Raw genomic sequence first — 21,518 nt, forward strand, 5'->3', positions numbered from 1 at the left:
CCCCCGGGGAAGTTCAGGATGCAGATCTAGGTACCATCCTTTGAGTAGTGGGTGCTGGACCACATCTCAGCTGCGTTTCATTTTTTGCTGCCCCATGCCTTAAAATCTAGATAGCGGCATAGAGTTGACTCCCGTAAGTACAGCAGAACATCATGCTACCTGATTCTGCCTTTGTCTCAGGGTCACCCCATGTTCAAGTCCATGAAGATGTGCCAATCTAACCCACCGGTGGTCTCCTTCCCCTCACTGGCTTGCTCCTCCTCCAGTGATTAGTCCCTCTGGGTGACGCTGTGGGTTAGGCACTGGGCTGCTAATCACAAGGTCAGCAGTTCAAACCCACCAGCCACTCTTCAGGAGAAAGATGAGGCTTTCTGCTCTCATAAAGGTTTACAGTCTCAGAAATCCTGTACAGGACCAAAATAAAGTCTGATTATAGGACAACATGTCCCAAGGAAGGCAGTTGGACAACGTTCTGTTTTGATTCATAAGGTTTTCATTGACGAATTTTCGGAAGGAAAGATTGCCAAGTCTTTCTTCCTAGGCTGTCACAATCTGGAAGCTCTTCTGAGTCCTGCCCACCATGGGTGTTTCTCTGTCATAGGAACACACAAGCCACCAGAGTTCAGCAAATTGACAGGTGAAGTGAGGATTGCTTTTGTTGTTGCTAAATGCTGTTGAGTCTGTTCTGATTCTTAGCGACCCCATATAGGGTTTCCAAGAAGCGGCTGGTGGGTTTGAACTGCTTACCTTGTGGTTAGCAGTGCAGTGCTTATCCTACAATGTCACACACTTATTGAGAACTTATTATGTGCCATGGAGTCTCTGAGTGACACAAAGTGTTAAGCACTCAACTGCCAACCGAAAGGCAGGTAGTTCAAACCCACCTAGAGGGGTCTTACAAGAAAAGACTGTGATCTGCTTCAACCAGCCACATCCCTGTAAGCTGTAGGAGGCGCACTTGTACTTTGCCATACATGGGGTCACCACGTGTCAGAATCACCTCACGGTGGCTGACTTAGCATCTAGTTTGCGGTTATATGCCATTTACTTTACAAGTATGTCTCCTGAGGCCTCATAGGTTTCTGAAGCAGGTTACCCTGGGACACATGTCTGGGGAGTTCAAAGGCAGGAATCCTGATCTCAGATCCCATGTCCGAACCACCACATGCTGTAATCTCTCACACGTGATACCATAGCAGCAGAATCATTGCTCTTCCATCTACAAAGGCTGCTGGGAGCCACTACACATCGCTTCTCCCCCACCCCTTCCCTCATCCGCTACAAATGGGCAGCTTCCATCACCAACATGCCTGACAAAATGCAAAAAGCATTCTATTATTCCCATTTCTGTGTTTGCCCTAAGAGCACAGAAAATCACCTTAGCATCAATGAGAGAGCATTCCCAGCTCTGAAAATTAATTCAGGCATGAAATTAGCAGAATTATTTAGTTTGGAAAACAAACAGCCAGTAGGAACTGGGCTTTTTCCCAAATAAAGATTATAGATGTTTGTCAGAGCGTATTGATCCAACAGTGTGAAGAGAAGGAAGGTAGGGAAGGTTGTTCATGAGCAGTTTGACATATGCACTCTTTGTTGTTGTAAACTACGGTCGGGTTGATCCCCCTCAACACATGGAGACCCCATGAACTCTGCAAAGAAATGCTACCCCATCCTGCATCACCCCCACAATCAATTGCACATTAGATCGTTACATTCCTCGAAGTTTTCATTGGCTGATTTTGGGAATTAGATCACCAGCTCTTTCTTGCTAGTCTTTCTTCATCTGCAGGCTCTGCTGAAACCTGTTCCAACATCAGACGATGGTGTCTATGCATGAGACATACTGGCTGGGAATGAACTAGGAACTCCGCATGGGTGGTATGGATTCTACTACGGAGCCACCACGGCTCTGCACCCTCTCCCACAAGCAGCTGTAATGTTCCGAGCTGGAAGACAGCCACCTCGACCAACACGCATGAAGAAGATGCTCTGCAAGTGAAATCCTTTACAACTGCCTGGGAAGACCTGATATTGCTTCTTGTTGGGAGCATGGTTGCTCTTCTAGCAAGGGGGACTGACAGGGAACTTCAACTGAGTGCCAGAGTCACACCGGAACCTTGACAGATGGCGTTTATGCCATGGCCCCTGGTACAGAAGGCACAATGCTGCTAACCGCTATCAGTGGTTCAAACCACCCATGGAGTAAAGACCTGGCAATCTGCTCCCATAAAGATTAGCCTAAGAGACTCCATGTGGCAGTTCTACTCAGTTGAATCGACTTCACAGCACTCAACAACAGCAGCTGGAACATGGGACGATGGACGGGATTACCCTTCATCTCTCGGGCTGCATGTTCAGCATTAAGGCAGACAGAGGTATGAGAATCAATGACATCAGGGAAAGTCTGCTTTCATGGCTCAGCAGACCCCAAAGAAGAGCAAACTTCATCTCCAGAAACTAGAACACACAAGCTGCTCCTTTCACCTCTCTTGAAACCGGGCATTGGAGAGAATCAGTGTCGGGTGGTCATGAAGTGACCAAAGAGCACACATCATGATTCATACAGAGGTCCTGGGTTTGAATTTCAGCTTTACCAATGACCACCTCTTTGCCAGTTTGCCGTGAGGTGGTGGCTTGCGTGTTGCTGTGAAGCAGGAAGCTATGCCATTGGTATTTCAAATGTCAGCAGAGCCCCCTGGTGGACAGATTTCAGAAGAGCTTCCAGACTAAGACAGGCTAGGAAGGAAGGTTTAGCAATCTACTTCCAAATGTAATCAAACAAAAACTGTATGGATCACAAAACAATATAGTCCAATATAGTGCTGGTAAGTGGGTCCTGGGTTGGAAGGAGTTTAGAATGCGCAATGGCTGCGACAACAGACTTCAGTGTGCCAGGCAGCTACACGCGTCACCATGACTGGTAGCCAGTAGGACAGCGATGAACCTTTGGCAGGCCATTTAATTTAGCCCAAGATTTAGCACCTTACAAAGGAGTACCGCCTCTCAGAATTGTGAGAGTGCTCCTGGAACACAGCGGCAATGCTCAGCACCATGATTGCATTACATAGTTGAGCGCTCAATAGATTACCCTACACAGGATCACTACGGGTCGGAACTGACTCGACAGCACTTAACAACAACTGTCGTGTTGGAGCCCTGGTGTGGCACTGTAGAATCAGTGCTGGGCTGCGAACCACAAAGTTGGTGGTTCAAACCCACCAGCTGCTTGTTGGAAATGTAATGCAGGGTTGCTATGAGTCAGAATCGATTTGACAGCATTTAACAACAACTATCGTTGTGTTATTTACACCACTGTCCTCCTGGTTATTATTAATAGGATGCGTGGTGCAAATGACCAATCCTGATGCTGTAACCATAAGGTCAGAGGTTCAAACTCACCAGCTGCTCCTTGGAAACCCTATGCAGGGTTGCTATGAGTTGGAACTGACTTGACGGCACTTAACAACAACAACAACAAGCAGCGGAAAGGTAGGTGATTTCAACACACCCAGAGGTGTCTTGGAAGACAGGCCTGGTGATCTGCTTCTGAAAGGTCCCGGTCTTGACACCTTCTGGGAAAGTTCTACTCTCACTGCGATGGAATCCACTCAGTAGCAATGAACAACAACAGGCAAGCAAAAGGCTTATGTTGTCAAAAAAGGTAAACCTCCAATGAGAGGAAGCTAGAGACATTTTTATAAATGTTGGCAGTTTATACGTCAGACTCCCTAAGTCTTGCTCTCATTTGTTGGTTACTTTTTTATATACAAATTGCTGTGAGGTGTTTGAGGCTTGGGAAAAGCTCCTCCAGGGGTTAAAATGCTGTCCTTGGTTTTTCACAAGTGATGCACACTTTCTCGTAATGCATTTCAGTTTAAAAGCTAACAAGCCCCTTGCATGCACTATGGCACTGCATTTTGTTACAAGAGTGAAAACAGGCTATTACTAAAATGTCAACCATGGCTCCTCTCAAGTCTTAAAATCTTGATGTAGCTTTCCGTTTGCAGCACTTTTTTATATTTGTTTCTCTGAGTGCAGAACGAGACATCCTTGGGTAACATACAGAAGTCAAAAGATTCTGAGGAAAATGATCGTTGATCTTCAATTGTGAAAACTTGAGGTTCTCCGCATTTCATCTCAAAGCAAACTGATAGCACAATAGTCCAGCAATGGTGGGTGGTACAAAGAGTCAGCGATCTTGGCTCACCTCAGAAGAAAGGCGAGGCCACCTACTTCCAAAAACTCGGCCATTGATAACCGAATGGAGCCCAGTTCTGCTCTGACACACGTGAGGGTCTCCCTGAGTCAGAGTTAACTCGACAGCAACTGGTTTATCATTCAGGGCAATTACAGTCCACATTTTCTCCTGACCCAAACACAAAGAGCAGAGAGAATTTTCACACAAAGAGATTACCTGGACAGGGCCCCTTGAGAAGGAGGCTAATTGAGGAATAGAAGGTTTGCTTCCTAGAGACCTGGTGGCACCATGGTTAAAGTGCTAGGCTGCTAACTGGAGACGGGAAGTCTGAACCCACCATCTGTTCTACAGGAGAAAGATGTGGCAGGCTGCTTCTTTAAGATTTACTGTTTGGAAACCCCACGGAGCAGTTCTACACTCCCCTACAGGATGGGGATGAGTTGAAATGGGCTCAACTCCACAGTATTGGGGTTTAGAGATGTTCCAGCTCATCTTTGCCTTGTAGTTTATGAGTAGGGGGATTTGTTTTCCTTTTTCTTTCCTCCTAACGTCTGTTGTGATGCTTAAGAATAAGCACTGGACTGCTTACCACAAGGTCAGCAGTTCAAACCCACCAGCTACTCTTCAGAAACCCTATACAGGGACACTATGAGTCAGAACCACCTCGATGGCACTTAACACCACCACCAACATCTGGTGAGGCTGCGCAACACAAGATCAGTGGTTCAAACCCACCAGCCACTTCTCGGAACTCCTATACAGTGATGTTATGAGTTGGAACCGCCTCGATGGACCTTAACACCACCAACAACAATGTCTGTGTGGCTGCTCACCGCAAGGTCAGCGGTTCAAACCCAGCAGCCACTCGTTGGGAGCCCTATACAGAATGTCATGAGTCAGAACCACCTCGATGGCCCTTCACAACAACAACGTCTGGACATTTTTCTCCTTCCCCTCCCTCTCCATCACATTCCACCTGAATTAGAAAACAGACATGTCTTCAGGGTCTGCATGTTATTGTTATCAAGTGCCCTGGAGTCAGTTCTGATTCACAGCGACCTGGTGTAAGGTTTCCAAGGAACAGCTGGTGAGTCTGAACTGCCAACCTTGTGGTTCACAGTCCACTGCTGGTCCTACAGCCCCACATCAGTCCAGGGGTGTGTGTGTTGGTGGTGTTGCTAAGCACTATTGAATTGACTGTGAATCACGGTGATAGGGTTTCTAAGGAGCAGCTGGTGCATTTGAACTGCTGATCTCGTGGTTCTCAGTCCAGTGCTGACCCCACAGAGCCACACCTGGTATCCAGGGGTACGCATACTCACCCTCTAATCTTTCCCTTCTCCTTGCACCATGAATAATTTTATTATTGTCAATCCCTAAAAATCTATTATTTCTGCCTATCTCTCTTTCTCCCTCTCTGCACTCTGCAGAATAGCATATCCGGCAGTCCTGATAAGAGAGGAATGGACCAATCCCTTCTTTGCTGTCTGGGGACGCCGTCAGACTCCACAGACACCACCCGTTCCTACTTGACAGGCTCCCGGAGCTGACTGATGGCAAACAACAGCAACTGTCCCTCGTGCAACGGACACAAAGAAAACACACTCATGTCACCTGATGGGCAAGCCACCTGCCACAGGACAAACAAATGTGTTCAGGAGCCGTTTGAGTTAGGCAAGAGAAGAGGCAGCTCCCAGGAACAAGCTTATTAACTTTGAGCCCGCAGTGCTACTAGGCACTGAGAGGGAAAATAAATAAGGAAAAAATGAGAATTTATTGATGTCTGGGTAGTTACATGAATATTCAGTTCTCTTACAAATAGATACTTCCCCACGAGTTTCATGTGGCTGGATTTATAGCCAACAAAGAAGTTATTAGTGTTTGGAAAAGCGTACATGCCTGCCTCCCCTAACACCCCTCCCCACCCCACCCCCCCCCCCGCCCCAGTTCTCAGAGCATATATATGAGGGGGTTTCAAAAAGTGCGTGGAAAAATTCCACTATCTTTTCATTCCATTTTTCCACGAGGTTTTTGAAGCCCCCTCCAGTTCCCCTTTCTGGAATACACTGAAATACAACAGGAAGGAGCTAATGTATGACATCATCCATGCAAGTGCCAAAGAGTCCCATCAAACATTCTGAAATACCAGGTGTAATTAACTTCATGTGAGGCCAAGCTCCGGAAACATCTGCATTTCAGAACAAAGCCATTCTGTTACAAGTAGAACGGCATTATTCTGGCAGCACCTCCCAATTCTCTGGGGTCTATATTTTAGACAGCTCTGGTGGGTCTTTCCAGACAATGAATGGCATATCTAACCACGATCCTCAGGCCTTATCTTGCTCTCTTCTGCCTCACAACCTGCCTACTTAGTTAGCCAGAGTTAGTTACACAGAAAGTCAGTAAAACACGATGAACAAGCAAAAGGCTAAGCCTAGCCTGGTGGAAAAGCTATCCTTTGCCTCCTCATTTGCATGATGTGTTAGTGGCTATTCTAAGTGGGGGGAGTTGTGGGAAAGCAGGAAGAAAGGAAAGATGGTGTTGGAAGGCCAGCTGTTACGGGAAGCTCTTACAGAATGCTGGTCATCTCTTACTTTGGGAATAAAGTCCAATGTTGCCACAGAAACCAAAGTTGTAATGAAACACAACATGGGGTCACTATGAGTCACAATTGATTCAATAACAAAGATTTTTCTGGTTTTTTCCCTAACTTCTTCTTGTTCTACTTTTATCTTACCTGTACCACTTGAGGGTCAGTGACAAAGAGGAAGACCCTTAACGAGCTGGATTAACACAGTGACTTCAACAATGGGCTCAAACGTAACAACAATTGTGAGAAGGGCACAGGATTGGGCAGTGTTTCATTTTGTTGTACATGTCTCTGTCTTGTCTACACGTCCCTATTAGTCCTAAGTGACTCAATGGCACCTAAAAACACCTGTGTCATGTTGTTCCCTACCTTTCCAAGACGGACAAGACAATTTCATCCACTTTACGTTGACGTGACTTAAATATATTTTACAGGAAAGATTTCTTAAGAAATATATTTCTAGCACAGACACTCAGGCCAACTCTTAATACAACATTCTTCTAGCTAAGTATAGGGCTGGTCTACCAACTCTGAACTCTCTCTATCCTAGCTCTTCTAAATGGATTAAGTTCTTTCTGGGGAATTGCAGTTTTGTGAAGAACCCCTGGCTGCTTGACCACTGTTGTTGTTGTTAGCTTCCAAGTCACTGCCTGACTCTTGATGATCATATGTACAACTTAGAGACATGTTGCCTGGCTCCATGCCATCTCCAAGATCACAGGGTCATTTGTAGACGATACCATTGGGAACCATGGAGTTTTTACTGGCCGATTTTTCAAAAGCAGATTGCTAGCTCTTTCTTCTTATCCAGTCTTAGTCTGGGAGTACCACCAAAACTCACTGAGCATTGTTACACCACACAAGCCTTCATGGACAAACCAGAGGTGGCTCCCCACGAGGCCCACGGGCAGGGAAATGAATTTGATTCTCTTGCAAGGGAGGTAAGAATTTTTTGACTTCTCCAATTAAAACTGTTGTCAGTTTCCATCAAGTCAATTCCAACTCATGGTGGCCCCCAGGTGTCGGGACACCTCTCGGTAGACTAGAACCATAGATTTATTAGCTCACAGCCAAGCGTATCAGCCATTTGCATCACTCAGCAGTGCTGTAGCTACCACTCATCCTAGCCATAGGTGATAAAGCTGGTTTTGTTGTGACTCCAAAGAAGAAAACTTTGTCCTCTTTGTTATACTTTGTCCACTCAGTGGACACTTGTCTGTCTTGTCTGCAATTGCCTAATTTTGCCACCAAATGCAGTGAACTCTCAAGATAGGTCATTTGTCTGCTATCACGAAACTACACCTTATTCCATTTTCAGCACATTTTATTTAAGCCTTTCTCTGCCTGTGGGATGGAGTGCTGTGGCTCTGTAGGCTAAGCCCTGGACTGTAAACTGCAAGAGTGGTGGTTCGAGCTCCCCAGCTGCTCCAAGAGAGAATGATGAGGTTTTCTGTTCCCAGAAAGATTTACAGCCTCAGAAACCACCTGTTCCAACTCATAACCACCTTCCACAGGGTGGTTATGAGTTGGAACAGAGTCGACAACGTTTAACAACTACCTGTGGAATTTTTCTTGGACTTTTATGACAGATGATCTATTTACGAGGATTACAAACATCCTTCTTGCTGGTAGAAGGTGTATTTTGAGGCAAGATGAACCTTTTCTGTTGGTTCTCTCTTGGGATGTTACCAGATAGGTCCCTAGAGTTCAATAATTCCATTTATTTATTTTTTTTAACTTTTTTTTCCTTTGGGGCATTAATTTATCTGCTTACAAATCAAACAACAACAACAAAAATCACAGTCATTGAAATGATTCCAATTCACAATGACCTGGTAGGACAGAAATAGTAAAATAGGGTCCCAAGGCTGTAAATCTTTAGGCTGAGTGGCTGGTGGCTTTGAACCTCTGACTTTACGTTTATCAGCTGAATGCTTTAACCACCAGGGCTCCTACATATCTATTTTTTTTTTAGAACTAGATTTTAGACTTTAGAAAACACAATCCTTGACTTCCAAGTGTTGGAGACAGACCCTTTACATTTTTAAAAAAATATAAAACCCACAGTCTGACAGCATAGAGCCACTTAGCCTCCCTCTGATGTTTCTGCCAGACTTTGCTCATTCATCCTGAATGGGAACCTCATCCTTCTGTTCCTGCCTGCTCCTTGCTGACTAGAAGTCACACAGGTCCAGACTTACCCACTCCTCAACCCCCGCCATAACCTCTCCATATACTAGGTATTCTTGAGGGCTTTCATCTGTAATTATCCACATGTGAGCCTCTACATTTGAAGTGCCTTCTAATGAATGTCCGGAGGAGGACTATGAGTGATAGGCAATGGGCAGGGCAGGAGGTCCGCAGTCTTCCCAATATTGGGCATTTTAAACGTCTTTGAAAACAAGCTAACAAACAAACCAGTTTCCATGGTCACCTGCGTGTTGCAAAGTAGAACTGCTTCATAGGGTTTTCAGTGGTTACCATCTTTTGGAACTGCCTCTGAGTGGCTTCAAACCACAAACTTTCAGTTGTTGTCAAGTGTTCTTAAGTGGCTTCCAGCTCATAGCAATAGGGTTTCCAAGGAATGGCTGGTGGGTTTGAACTTATGACCTAGTGGTTAGCAGTCCACTACTTATCTTACAATACCACACCAGGACCCCTTTAGGTTAGAAGTGAAGTGCCTAACTATTTGTGCCAGCTAGGGACTCCTGAAGAGTACTAAATTATTTGTTGGATCTAAAATACGGACATCCATAAAACTCAATTGTACTGACAAATTCTTAAAAAACATAATCCTCATGTATCTTAATTCACTTTCCATTTTCCTTGATCTTCTTCTGTCACCAAGGAATGTCACAAATGTAAATGAAAAGAAGGGTCAGCTAACTTTTTCTGTAAAGGATCAGAGCTGGAATAATTCAGCCTTTATCCACAGTAGGCCAGGTCCCCAATTCTGTGAGCCACTGTTCTCATGTAAATCCTTTTCCAGCAGTGAGTGGACCCACCTGTGGAGTCCCCAGGTACTGTGACAACCTACTTCTTAAAAAGCAGCCATTGAAAACTCTGTGAAGCACAGGTCTACTCTGACATACATGGGGGCGCCAGGAGTGAACTCTACTTATGAAAAATCATCCACTGAAAACTCCATGGAGCACAGTTTAATCTGACACACATGGAGGTTACCCTGAGTGGAATCTACTTATGAAAACTCAATTCACTGAGAACCTTGTGGAGCCCAGTTCTTCTCTGACACACACGGAGGCACCATGAGTGGAATCTACTATGAAAAACCATCCACTGAGAACCCTGTGGGGCACAGTTCTAGTCTGACACACACGGGGCACCATGACTGGGATCTACTGATGAAAAATCATCCACTGAAAACCTTGTGGAGCCCAGTTCTCCTCTGACACACACAGGGCACCATGAGTGGAATCTACTATGAAAAATCATCCACTGAGAACCCTGTGGGGCACAGTTCTCCTCTGACACACACGGTACACCATGAGTGGGATCTACTTATGAAAAATTATTAACGGAAAACTCTGTGGAGCCCAGTTCTCCTCTGACACATGGAGCACCATGAGTAGGAGTTGACTCCTCCACAACTAGTTTGGGTTTTGGAAGCCAGTCTGAGGAGGGAATTTCTAAGCACACTACTGCAAGTTTCGCTCCTTTCTTCAGGGATGAAGAGCAAGCAGCTCACTTCCGGCAGCCTCACCTCCTGCTTAGCCGTGTGTGTTGATTTCTCCCTCCTCTCATTATTCCATTGTGGCAGAGTCAAGGCGGACTCACAGGGACTCTCTAGGACTGAGTTGAGCTACTCCTTTGGGTTTGCTATAAAGCTTTATGGAAGTGGACTGTCTCAACTTTCTCCCTTGGAGTGACTAACGGATTTGAACCACCGACCTTTTGGTTCACAGCAGAGCTAAAGTATCAGGAGAAAGGGTGCAGAAACAAGCCCTGGTGGTAGGGGAGGGCTCCACCCTGAAATCCCAAGTCTATGGCTGCTCGAAGCAGAGCCAAGACTGAACAGTTACAGTGACTAGAATCCCAGGAGTAAAATCCAGGCTGCACCTGGAAGAGCACCCCTTGGTTGTGGGGTAAGAGCAGGCTGAAACTCAGGTGAAAAACTGAGTCTTCAAGGAAGTGGCTGTAATTTAAGGCAGACTTCACTGCTGTGAAGGCAGCATTAAGAGTTTGAGCCAGCGCCAGACCTTCTGACTATACAGAGAAGACACCACAAAAGTCAGTCTTCTGAGACAGAGCTGCTGCTTGGCCACCTGGAATGAGTAAATCCCACAATGTCCTCTTTATTCAATGCCTGCAATGTGCATACTCCATTAATGTTGCTGGAGTCCTGGTGTGGCGCTGAAGGCTAATGCGCTGGACTGAACGCTGGTTTGAGCCTGAAGGTCAGTGGTTCAAGCTCATCAGCCAGAAACCCTCTATAGAGTCACTAAGAGTCGGAACCAACTTAAAGGCATTTAACAACATTAATATTGCTAAAAGTAAAACACACAAGGACTACCCAACTTAAGTCAGTAATGTCTTTCAAACAAGAATATTATGTTCTTCTGGATACTGGTTTTTTAGTGCTGATGTTGTTGTTGTTAAGGGGACGGAGTTGGTTCCGAGTGATAGCAACCCTGTACAGGGTATCCAAGAAATGGCGGGTGAGTTCTAACTGCAGACCTTGCAGTTCAAACCAACCTTGTGGTCCAGTGTTTATCCTACAGTGCCACACCAAGACTCACCTATAAGTGCAAACTAATCAATGTTCACTATGGTGATGGGCACCCTGGAAATTTCCAGCATCTCTTTTCTTTATCTTCTTCTGCAAGAAACCCAACTACCTACTTTTTGCTTTTCTCAGAAGGCAATTTCAGCTGAAGTGGAAAGTTAGAACTTTGAACCTGGAAGTTGGACCCATAACTTCTGAATCACAAAATGTGTCACTAGCTCTTCATTCTAGAAGATTCTATCCTGAAGCGCCTTTCCTTCCATCCACTTGCTCTCTACAATTTACATGAGGTATACCTCAAACTATGAGGGGGCTTCAAAAAGTTCATGGAAACAAGCAATTGTTCCTCTCCTCCTCAGTAAAGTATAGACTTGGTTTTTGCTCACACATGCAAAAATATTTTTACAGCAAAAATATGTACATATTGTCAAACTGCGTTAATCCGGATTAATCTTGCATGAAAAATGAGCACAAATATAAGGGAATGAATGGATGTGGGGAACTGAAGTATCAAATTAAGTAGCTCACAAACATTACAGATGTGCCCTGGGCTGACTGGGAATTGGAATTTTAATTTTCTTCACTTGAGTGGTTATAAGATCTCACTCTTAATCAAAACATGAGCATTGGAGCACTGGTTTGGAGGAGAAGCATAGGTTTTCTCCAGTAGGAAATAAAACCATACATGATAGTACGATTCTAACTGAAATTCCCACTGGTCAAAATCCAAATCATATTTTGATAGAAATCACATTGACTGCAGTTTAGAGTCCAGAGAAATCGTTCTCAAAATGAGGTCCCTGGACCAGCATCACCCAACACGACCTGAGAACTTGTTAGACACTCCTGGCAGAAATGCAAATTCTTGGGACAAAGTCAGACCTGCTGAATCAGAAACTCTGGGAGTCGGGCCCTGTCCCCCTGCGTTTTCACAAGACTTCCCGGTGCCTGAATGCACATTAAAGGAGACGTTCAGGATTCATGTAAATCACGCACCAGTGACTCACTGCCACATCAGGGTGACCTCATCGGCGTCAGAGCAGAACTGGGCTCCACTGGGCTCCCCGTGACTGTGCCCTTTCAGAAGTGCATCTGGGGGAGATGTTGAAACTGCCAACCTTTAACTGGTTGGGCTGCCCAGAGATTCCAGCTAGGGACTCTGCTACCAACGCATAGTGACCCCATGTAGGACACAGTAGAATGGCTCCAGTCTTTATGGAAGATAATGGTCATGTGATTTTTTCCATGGAGCTGCTGGTTGAGTTTGAGCCACCAACCCATAGGTTAGTTATAGTTGTTGTGAAGTGCTGTGGAGTCAGTTACGACTCATAGCGACCCTGTACAGGGTTTCCAAGGAATGTCTAATGGGCTGGAACCACCAATCATGTGGTTAGCAAACAGCGCCACACCAGGACTCCTTTAAGTTAGTAACCAAGCAAGTCTACAACAAGAAACTATGAGTTTTACTTCTACCTTCATTGACTGTCCAATTCAGTTAGAGACAAGAAGTGCCACAGAGACAGGGCAGCAGATGTTAAAAAAGATGTCACAGAGGTGCACTGATAAACGCTTCCTCTCAAATCTGCTTTTGTCTCTCAAGTTCCATCTCCGTCTGCTCTTGTCTCCTCCATCACATCCAAATTTATCTGTCTCCTTTCACATCTGGAGAGATCCAGGAAAAGCAGTAATTGTGAGGATAGTGCAAGTAACATGACTGCATTTTTATACTACTCTATGCCTTTTTATAAAGATTTTTATATAGATCGTATTATTTGATCTTCACAATTCTTGTATAAAGTTTAATCTATAGGAAAATGTATAAATGCACATTTGGAATCCTCTAATAAAATCCTTCAATTAATGACCACTCTTAGAGATCACACTGTACTAATTTTTCTTCTACTTTCATAAGAAAAATTATTTCTAACACTTACACTTCTGCAAGTTGTCCCAAGACAGCAAATATTCTCAACTTAATGAATGCAACAAATGTATAAAAATTAAAATGTATACATAAGCTTACATTAAAACGAGTCACTACCTTAGAAAATACATTAAATCTTGTGTGGATTTAACACAGGTGTGGTGCTGTGGATTAATGCAATGGACAACAAAGTCTGTTTTAACTGCACAGTTGGCAGTTCAAACTCACCAATAGCTCCTCAGAAACCCTATACAGGGTCACTACGAGTTGGAAGTGACTCGACGACACTTAATAACAACAGTAACAAATTATTATATAAGGAGTATGATGGCTTCTTAGGATAATCAATGGACTGTGACCACAAGGTTGGCAGTTGGAGCCCACCAGAAAGAAAGATATTCAGTCTCAGAAACCCTATACAGGGTTGTTGTTAGTCAGAATCTACTCTCACTATGAGTGAGAACTGACTCAAAAGCACTTAACAACAAAAACATGAATACACTGTAGACTACCAGAAGAATAATAGATCAATCTTAGAAGGAATATTCCAGAGATGTGAGGATGGTAAGTCTTCAGCCGGCTGGCTTACTCATCAGAAAAGACCAACTGCTAGAAATGAACATCATGGTTCATAGAGTAGAAGGTCAGCAAAAACGAGTGAACCCTTCGGTGCGATGGGAAGACACCATATTGCAGCAAGGGACTGAAACACACCATCCATCATGGGTGGTACATCAGGTGATGCTCTGTTCGGTTGTACACAAGGTCACCGCCTTCAGAGCCAACCTTATGACAAGTAACAACAACAATACTTACTACAGAAAGTATAAGAAACAAACTCTTACCTCCTAGCAACATGATTTCAAAAATGCCTGCTCTTAAGACCAAATCTTTAGTTTTCTTCCACAATTCCCTAAAACAGTTGAACAAAACCACTTCCATTTTTCTGAAAAGTATAAAGTTACATTCACAACTGGAACCACTCAACATTGTTTGTAAGCTCTAAAATAATGCTAATTATTTCATAATCCAGTGGGGGTGGAACAGATAAAATGCCCTCATTTTGGTCATCACAACGCCAGTGGTTCAAACCCACCAGCCAGTCTTTGGAAACCCTATATAGGGTTACTATATGTTGGAACTGACTCTATGACACGTAACAATGACAACAATGTGTAAGATAAGCACAGGACAGATAACAGTAAGGTCAATGGTTCAAACCCACCAGCCATTTCTTGGAAACCGTACACAAGGTCTCTATGTTTTGGAACCGACTCAGTGGCACTTAGCAACAAAAGTCCCAAGATTCAAACATCCCAATCACAAGGGCTTCTGATATGTTTTTGGGTCATTTGCAAAGGTTATGTCTGATTAGTTCTGTAGTTCAGTTTCACTTTGGAATTTTTATGAGCGTCCATGGGACAGATGTTCTTCCTGAGAACATTCTCTGTTCGTGATGGACACCTGCTATCAGGCACTGACCTAGGCTGTCCATACTCCTACAGACTCTCTAACCATGGACTTATCTGCTTCATTAGCTTATCCTAGGAGCTGACTAGAAGATCTATGAAAGCAATAAGCCTGGGAAAAAGCATTTATACCATGGTCCATGGGCAAGAAATATTTCTATAAGCAGATAAGTTGCCTACAGGTACAGGATGCCCTGGGACTAGTATAGGACCTCTGAGCACAAGAGCAGGAAACACAATGAGCCCCTCTTGAGAACTGCTCATGGACACCTTGTTAGATCACTAAATGACACTCAGGTTAGCTTGGGAGCCGGGCTTGGGGAGCCTCAGGATTTTCAGAACAGTAAAGATGTAAACACCTCAATTTCAAATTGTCCTCAGCATAGTCTGAAGTGGTAATGCCTTAACCGAAAGCGGTATTTTCTTCCACAGAAATCAATGTCTTTTCAGGAAATCCTTTTCAATCAAGCTCCATCTTATCAACCTGAAAATTGTGTTCCATAAAGGAAGTGGCCACTTGATGTGGCATGCTGGACTGCCCTGTGCCAGACTGTATCTTATCTTCTCTGAGACTCTCGGGGTTATGCAAACTATCACTTGCTGGCTTCTTATAAATCGTCTATTAAACCAGTGGTTGTTGAGTCTATTCTGACACCTCGCAACCTCATGTGTATCAGAATAGAATTGTGCTCCATATGGGTTCCAATGGCTGGTTTCAAGGAAGCAGAGCATCAGGACTTTCTTTGGAGGTACTTGAACTGCCAAATTTAAGGTTAGCAGTTGAGTGTGTTAGCCATTTGCATGACCCAGGGTTTTCTTGCAGCCTGTGCTTTTATTAGTGGTTGCTTATTGTTGAGTCAATTCCGTATGCAGTGTTTTGTTGTTGTTGTTAAGTGCCATCGAGTCAGTTCTGAACCATAGCAACCCTGTATAAGGTTTCTGAGGAGCGGCTGGTGAGCTTGAACCACAGATCTTGCAGTTCAAACCGACCTTGCAGTCCAGCGCATTAACCCACAGAGCCACACCAATATATAGGGTAGAACTACTTTATAAGGTTTCCAAGCCTATGAACTTTTGGAAGTAGATCACCAGACCTCTCCTCAGAGGCACCTCTAAGTGGTCTTGACCAGTCAAGCTTACGGTTAGCATTCAAACTCATCAACCATTTGCAGAACCTAGGGACTGCTTGCACCCCACCCAAAAAAGCCCAAACCCACTCCCATTGAGTCAGTTCTGCCTCAGACCCTGTGTAGGGTTTTTGAAGCTGTAAATCTCTTTAGGAATGACTTGATGACCAGAGCTCAACTAGAGGAGGATAAAGAAATTTGATAAAGGAAGTAAGAGTAACTTGCTACAATTTGATGAACTTGATCTATACTTATGGATGTAGTAGCTCAAAATACCAACTGAAAGGGAAGGAGTCTTCACATAAAAGATCAAGCCTATCCCCTTGGTATACAGGTTGATAAGGACAGGCAACTTAGACATTGGCTACCTAAAATGTGAGGGCTATAAAGGCATGAAGTGACTGGCTTACAAGTTTTCAAGAGGGAGTTTAGTTTCAGAGTGTGCTGGGAAAAGTAGAATTCTCACTGAAGAATTTTCATTTTGTCTAGATGGGTCTGCTGAAAGGAGATGGGGATAAGATTCTTACAATTCAGTTGTGAGTAATTGTTATCATGACTAATTGTGACTGTCACAACTGTAAAGGTAGAAGTTTTGTAACATAAAAGGGGGAGTAGATAATTATACATTCCAGGAACAGAGGACCCTAGGACCATCAATAGAGAAGAGCATGAACGGAACATGGGACCCTAATCAGAGAAGCTGCGACACCAGAGATGGAGGCAGAGATGAGGACATGGAGAGAGAGAGTGCAGCTGAGGACTCTAGACTCATGGAAAGAGAAAGACTGTGTGTTGGCGGCCAGGAGGCAGTCTTGCAGAATGCCCTTTGGTTGTTTCAATGACTATATATTCCTGAGCGTCTTTGTGTACCCCACCCCCACCCAAAACAAACAAACAAACAAAAAAACACAGAGGGAGTAGAAGCAGATACTGTTAAAATGATGATGCATGGAAGGGATTGTAATCATTGCAATGAAACAAAACATGATAGGATGAGTGCAAAATCAATGTTTTGCCATGTAAACTATCATTCAATTCATAATAAATGCTTTTTAAAAATATATCTCTATGGGAGCAGAAAGCCTCATCTTTCTCCTGAGGAGTGGCTGATGGGCTTGAACTGCTGACCTTGGGGTTAGTAGTTCTGGCTCTGATCTTGCAGGACATACATAAAGCACAATGCAGATGGCTTTAGGGAGAGTTTTCCTCCCATGAGCTCTTCCAGAGTGCAGAACCTGCGGGCTGCAGAGGATGGAGTTGGGCTTCTCTTACTGTGGTTACCTGGATAGAGGTCAGGCCCGGGCCCTGGGGAGCATCCCACAGCCCCCTCGGCAGCAGCGTCGTGTGGGGAAGCAGCTGGCTGTAGGGGCTGCACGGTGAGGCAATCCGAGAGCAGGTCCGGGTGGAGCTCCGTGCTGGACCGCAACTACGGGAAGGAGAAAACCGAACAAAAGGAGAAAGGCAGTTGGTTGTTGGAATATTTGCTTCAATGTGACGCAACCCACAGATCAAGCAACAATTACAGATCAGAGTTGACAGGGGTCATTTGGCAAATATCATGAACACACTTGGTAAGGGGATCCAGACAAATCATCGAGATGAGATTTGGCTACAATCCTCAGTATTCCCAGTCTGGGAGCTCAACTTCCCATTTATCTCCTAATATTTACAATATATTGTCTCAGCGGTTGTAGCCATGACAAAAACAAACCCAAGAATATTTAGTCCCTATTGGAAAGTGCCTTTAAAACACGGTGCTGAAAATAACTCAAAGATAAGCAGGAAACAGCCAATGAGAATTGACTCCTATGAGTGGTAAGAGGAAAATGTTGCTATCTTTGTTAAGTGCAGTCAAGTCAGTTTCAACTCATAGTGACCCTGTACAGGGTTTCCAAGGCTGTAAATCATTTCAGGAGTGGAAAGTGTCATCTTTCTCCTATGGGCTTGAACTGCTGACCTTGTGGTTCACAGTCCAGTGCTTATCCTACAGAGCCACCGTGCTCCTATGAAAATTTAGGAACACTGAATGGTTTAAAATTAAGAAAGGTGTGCGACAGGGTAATATTCTTTCACCATACTTAATCAATCTGTATGCTGAGCAAATAATCCGAGAAGGTGGGTTATATGAAGAAAAACATGGCATCAGGATTGAAGAAGACTCATTAACAGCCTGCAATATGCAGATGATACAACCTTGCTTGCTGAAAGTGAAGAGGACTTAAAACATTTACTGATGAAGATCAAAGCACACAGCCTTTGGTATGGATTGCATCTCAATGTAAATAAAACAAAAATCCTCACCACCGGACCAATAAACAACATTCTTATCAATGGAGAAAAGATTAAAGTTGTCAAGGACTTCATTCTTCTTGGGTCAACTATCAACACTCATGGAAGCAGCAGTCAAGAAATCAAACGATGTATTGCATTACACAAATCTGCTGCACAAGACCTTTCTAAAGTGTTGAAGAGCAAAGATGTCAGCTTGAGGACTAAGGTGCGCCTGACCCAAGCCATGATATTTTCAATCACCTCATATGCATGCGACAGCTGGACAGTGAATAAGGAAGACTGAAGAAGAATTGATGCATTTGAGTTATGGTGTTGGAGGAGAATACTGAAAGTGCCATGGGCTGCCAAAAGAACCAACAGATCTGTGTTGGAAGAAGTGCAGCCCGAGTGCTCCTTGGAGGTCACAATGGCCAAAATTCATCTCTCATACTTCAGACATATTGTCAGGAGGGACCAGTCACTAGAGAAAGATATCATGTTTGGTAAAGTGGAGGGTCAGAGAAAAAGAGGAAGACTCCCAGTGAGATGGATTGTCAAAATGGCAGCATCAATGAGCTCAAGCATGGCAACAATTGTGAGATTGGCCCAGGACTGGGCAGTGTTTCGTTCTGTTGTACACAGGGTCGCTATGAGACGGTATCAACTTGGTGGCACCAGACAACAACAACAACGATTGTTTTAAAATCCAATGTCAATAACAGCAACAGAAACTCAGAGTATGTATGTATGATTATAAAGAAATTAACCCCAACGATTTAGAGCTTCATTTTTTAATCACACATATGCAAATCAACTCTTTATATATTGAAGAGTTTTATGTAAAAACGAAAGTTGAGCCATAAAAATGCTACAATAATGCACAGGTGAAATTTATCTTATCTCATTATGAAAGAAAGATTTTGATAGCTCAGGTAAATGGGAAAAAAATAACAGTGGAAAACTTAGTTATATAAATATATTAACTTTTGACTTGTACAAAAACATAATGCTTTTAAATAATCTAGGAATATGTTTGCTGCAGATATTGCAAGTGGTTTTAAGTGTCATTATTCAAAAGAACATATAAATTGATTTTAATAAGTACAGGATTGGAGCATATTTACTCATCCAACAAATATTTATTGAGTATCATATAGTTCTCTAGACCCTAGAGATATTGCCTTTATGGAATTTATATTAAGGGGGCAACAGATGAAGCCAGTTGCCCCCTAGTCTACCCCAATTTATGGTAATCCCAAGTGTGTCAGAATGGAACTGTGCTTCAGAAGGTTTTCAGTGACTGGTATTTTGGAACTAGATCACCAGGCCTTTCTTCCCAGGTGCTTTGGATGAACTTGAACCTTTAACCTGCATGTGCTGAATGTTTACACCACCCAGGGACTTCCTATATAACAATATATAACATAATATATATAACAATATATAGCCTTATTTAGATCAATACCAAAACAATTGGAAATGATTTAAATATTCACAATTAAGCGAGTAAATTATCTTATACCTATTTGATGGAATAAGGGGCCCTGGTAGCTGAAGTGAGTTAAGTGCTGCTAACTAGAAGGCTAGGGACTAAACCCATCAGTTTCTCCTAGAGAGAACGAGGTTCGGCCTAAGGAGCCGGTCTGCTCTATTCTGTAGGGTTGCCATGAGAGGGAATCAGTTAGAGGGCAGTGGTTTTATTGGCTAGAATACTGTACATCCATTAAGATAGTGTTTATGAAGGTAAAATCAAAACACAAAATTATATACCAAACAATACGCAGTTAGAGCCATTCCCAGGGTTCCATTGTATTTCAGTTCTGTAAGACATTTGTTTAAGTGATCTACCTCTTTTCTATGTAGGTTTCATCATTATTGCCTTTTATTATCAGTATCTGTATCAATGAGAATCCTGTGACAAGTTGGGTAACAGTACTTCTTGGATTCCAAAAAGGTATCTAAGAATGTGAAATACTACAGTAACTCTTGGCACCAGGAGGGTGCATTGGATCCACGTAGCAAAGGAGACGCAATTGTATGATCGTTTCCTGTTTGGGCACTTTGAGATCGCTGACTTAGAATGTCTGCAGTTAATACTAAATCCTCCCACAGCCTTTGGAAGGTGTGCCTATCATTTTAGTACCAGACTAACACATGCTGTGCAAGAAAAACTGAAAAGAAAAAAAAAAAAAATCAAGACTTGCAATGGGTCCTGATGATCAATTTTAATTTGCCTTCCATCATTAGAATGTGAACGGGGGTCCACATGTTCTACTCAATGCAAACATGAGCCTGTCTCTGATTTCTATTACCAAATGCTATAGAGCTTTACAGCTATCATACCAATGAGGTCTTCCCAAGGAATGTCACTGCAAGTCCTGCTTCCCAAGAGTGTGATTCCCTGACTTTATAATAAGAGTTAACTTGTTTTTTTCTGAAATTAGGCATGGATCTATAGCGTGCTTCTTAAATTGAATAACCCTGGAGGCTCTTATCCCAAATTTCCCAAGGAAAGACACAGGCATAGAAGTATAGCAATGATATCTAAGTGTAGCATCTTCCCTCATTCCCAGAGGGAAACAAAGGGCATTTTGATCATTTAAGACTTTGGTGGTGTTGGCTATCATGGCGTTGGGTCCTGACTCAAGACAGCCTCAAGCATGACAGCATGAAACATTGCCTGTGATCATTGGTGTGTTTGAGTTCATGTTGTGGCCTTAGTGTCATTCCATCTCATCAAGGGTCCTTCCATTTTCTATGACTCTCTACATCACCAAACATAATGTCCTTTTCTATCAATTGATCTTTCCTGATAACATGTCCAAAATAAAGACATAAGCAGAAGTCTTCTCATCTTCACTTCGAAGGAGCATTCTGGTTGCATTCTTCTAAGACTAATAGGTTTATTCTTTTGGTGCCACCACTGCTGACTGTGTGCCGTGGAGTCAGTTCCGACTCAGAGTGATGCTGTATGTGGTTTCCAAGGGGCAGCTGGTGACTTTGAACTGCCGACCTTGAGGTTCAAACTGACCTTGCAGTCCAATGTTTATCACACCAGGATTCCATTCTTCTAGTAGTCCACAGTTCTTCTGGTTGTTGTTGTTGTTGTTGTTGTTAAGTGCTATCGAGTCGGATCCGACCCATAACGACCATATAACAGGGTTTCCGAGGAGTGACTGGTGAGCTTGAACCACC

The 21,518-nt window shown here is 43.5% G+C and overlaps 1 protein-coding gene across 1 annotated transcript in view; it reads right to left on the reverse strand.

The window, feature by feature from the left end:
* The window catches only part of GLIS3 (GLIS family zinc finger 3), a 591,510-nt gene that overhangs the window by 66,592 nt on the left and 503,400 nt on the right, over window positions 1–21,518 (reverse strand). Inside the window, exon 6 of the mRNA XM_006863746.1 lies at window positions 17,334–17,478. Within this exon, the coding sequence (XP_006863808.1) occupies window positions 17,334–17,478 (145 nt within the window). The remainder of the gene's footprint in view (window positions 1–17,333; window positions 17,479–21,518) is intronic.

This window comes from Chrysochloris asiatica, unplaced genomic scaffold (genome assembly GCF_000296735.1).
Source record: "Chrysochloris asiatica unplaced genomic scaffold, ChrAsi1.0 scaffold00056, whole genome shotgun sequence".
Taxonomy (NCBI): Eukaryota; Metazoa; Chordata; class Mammalia; order Afrosoricida; family Chrysochloridae; genus Chrysochloris; species Chrysochloris asiatica.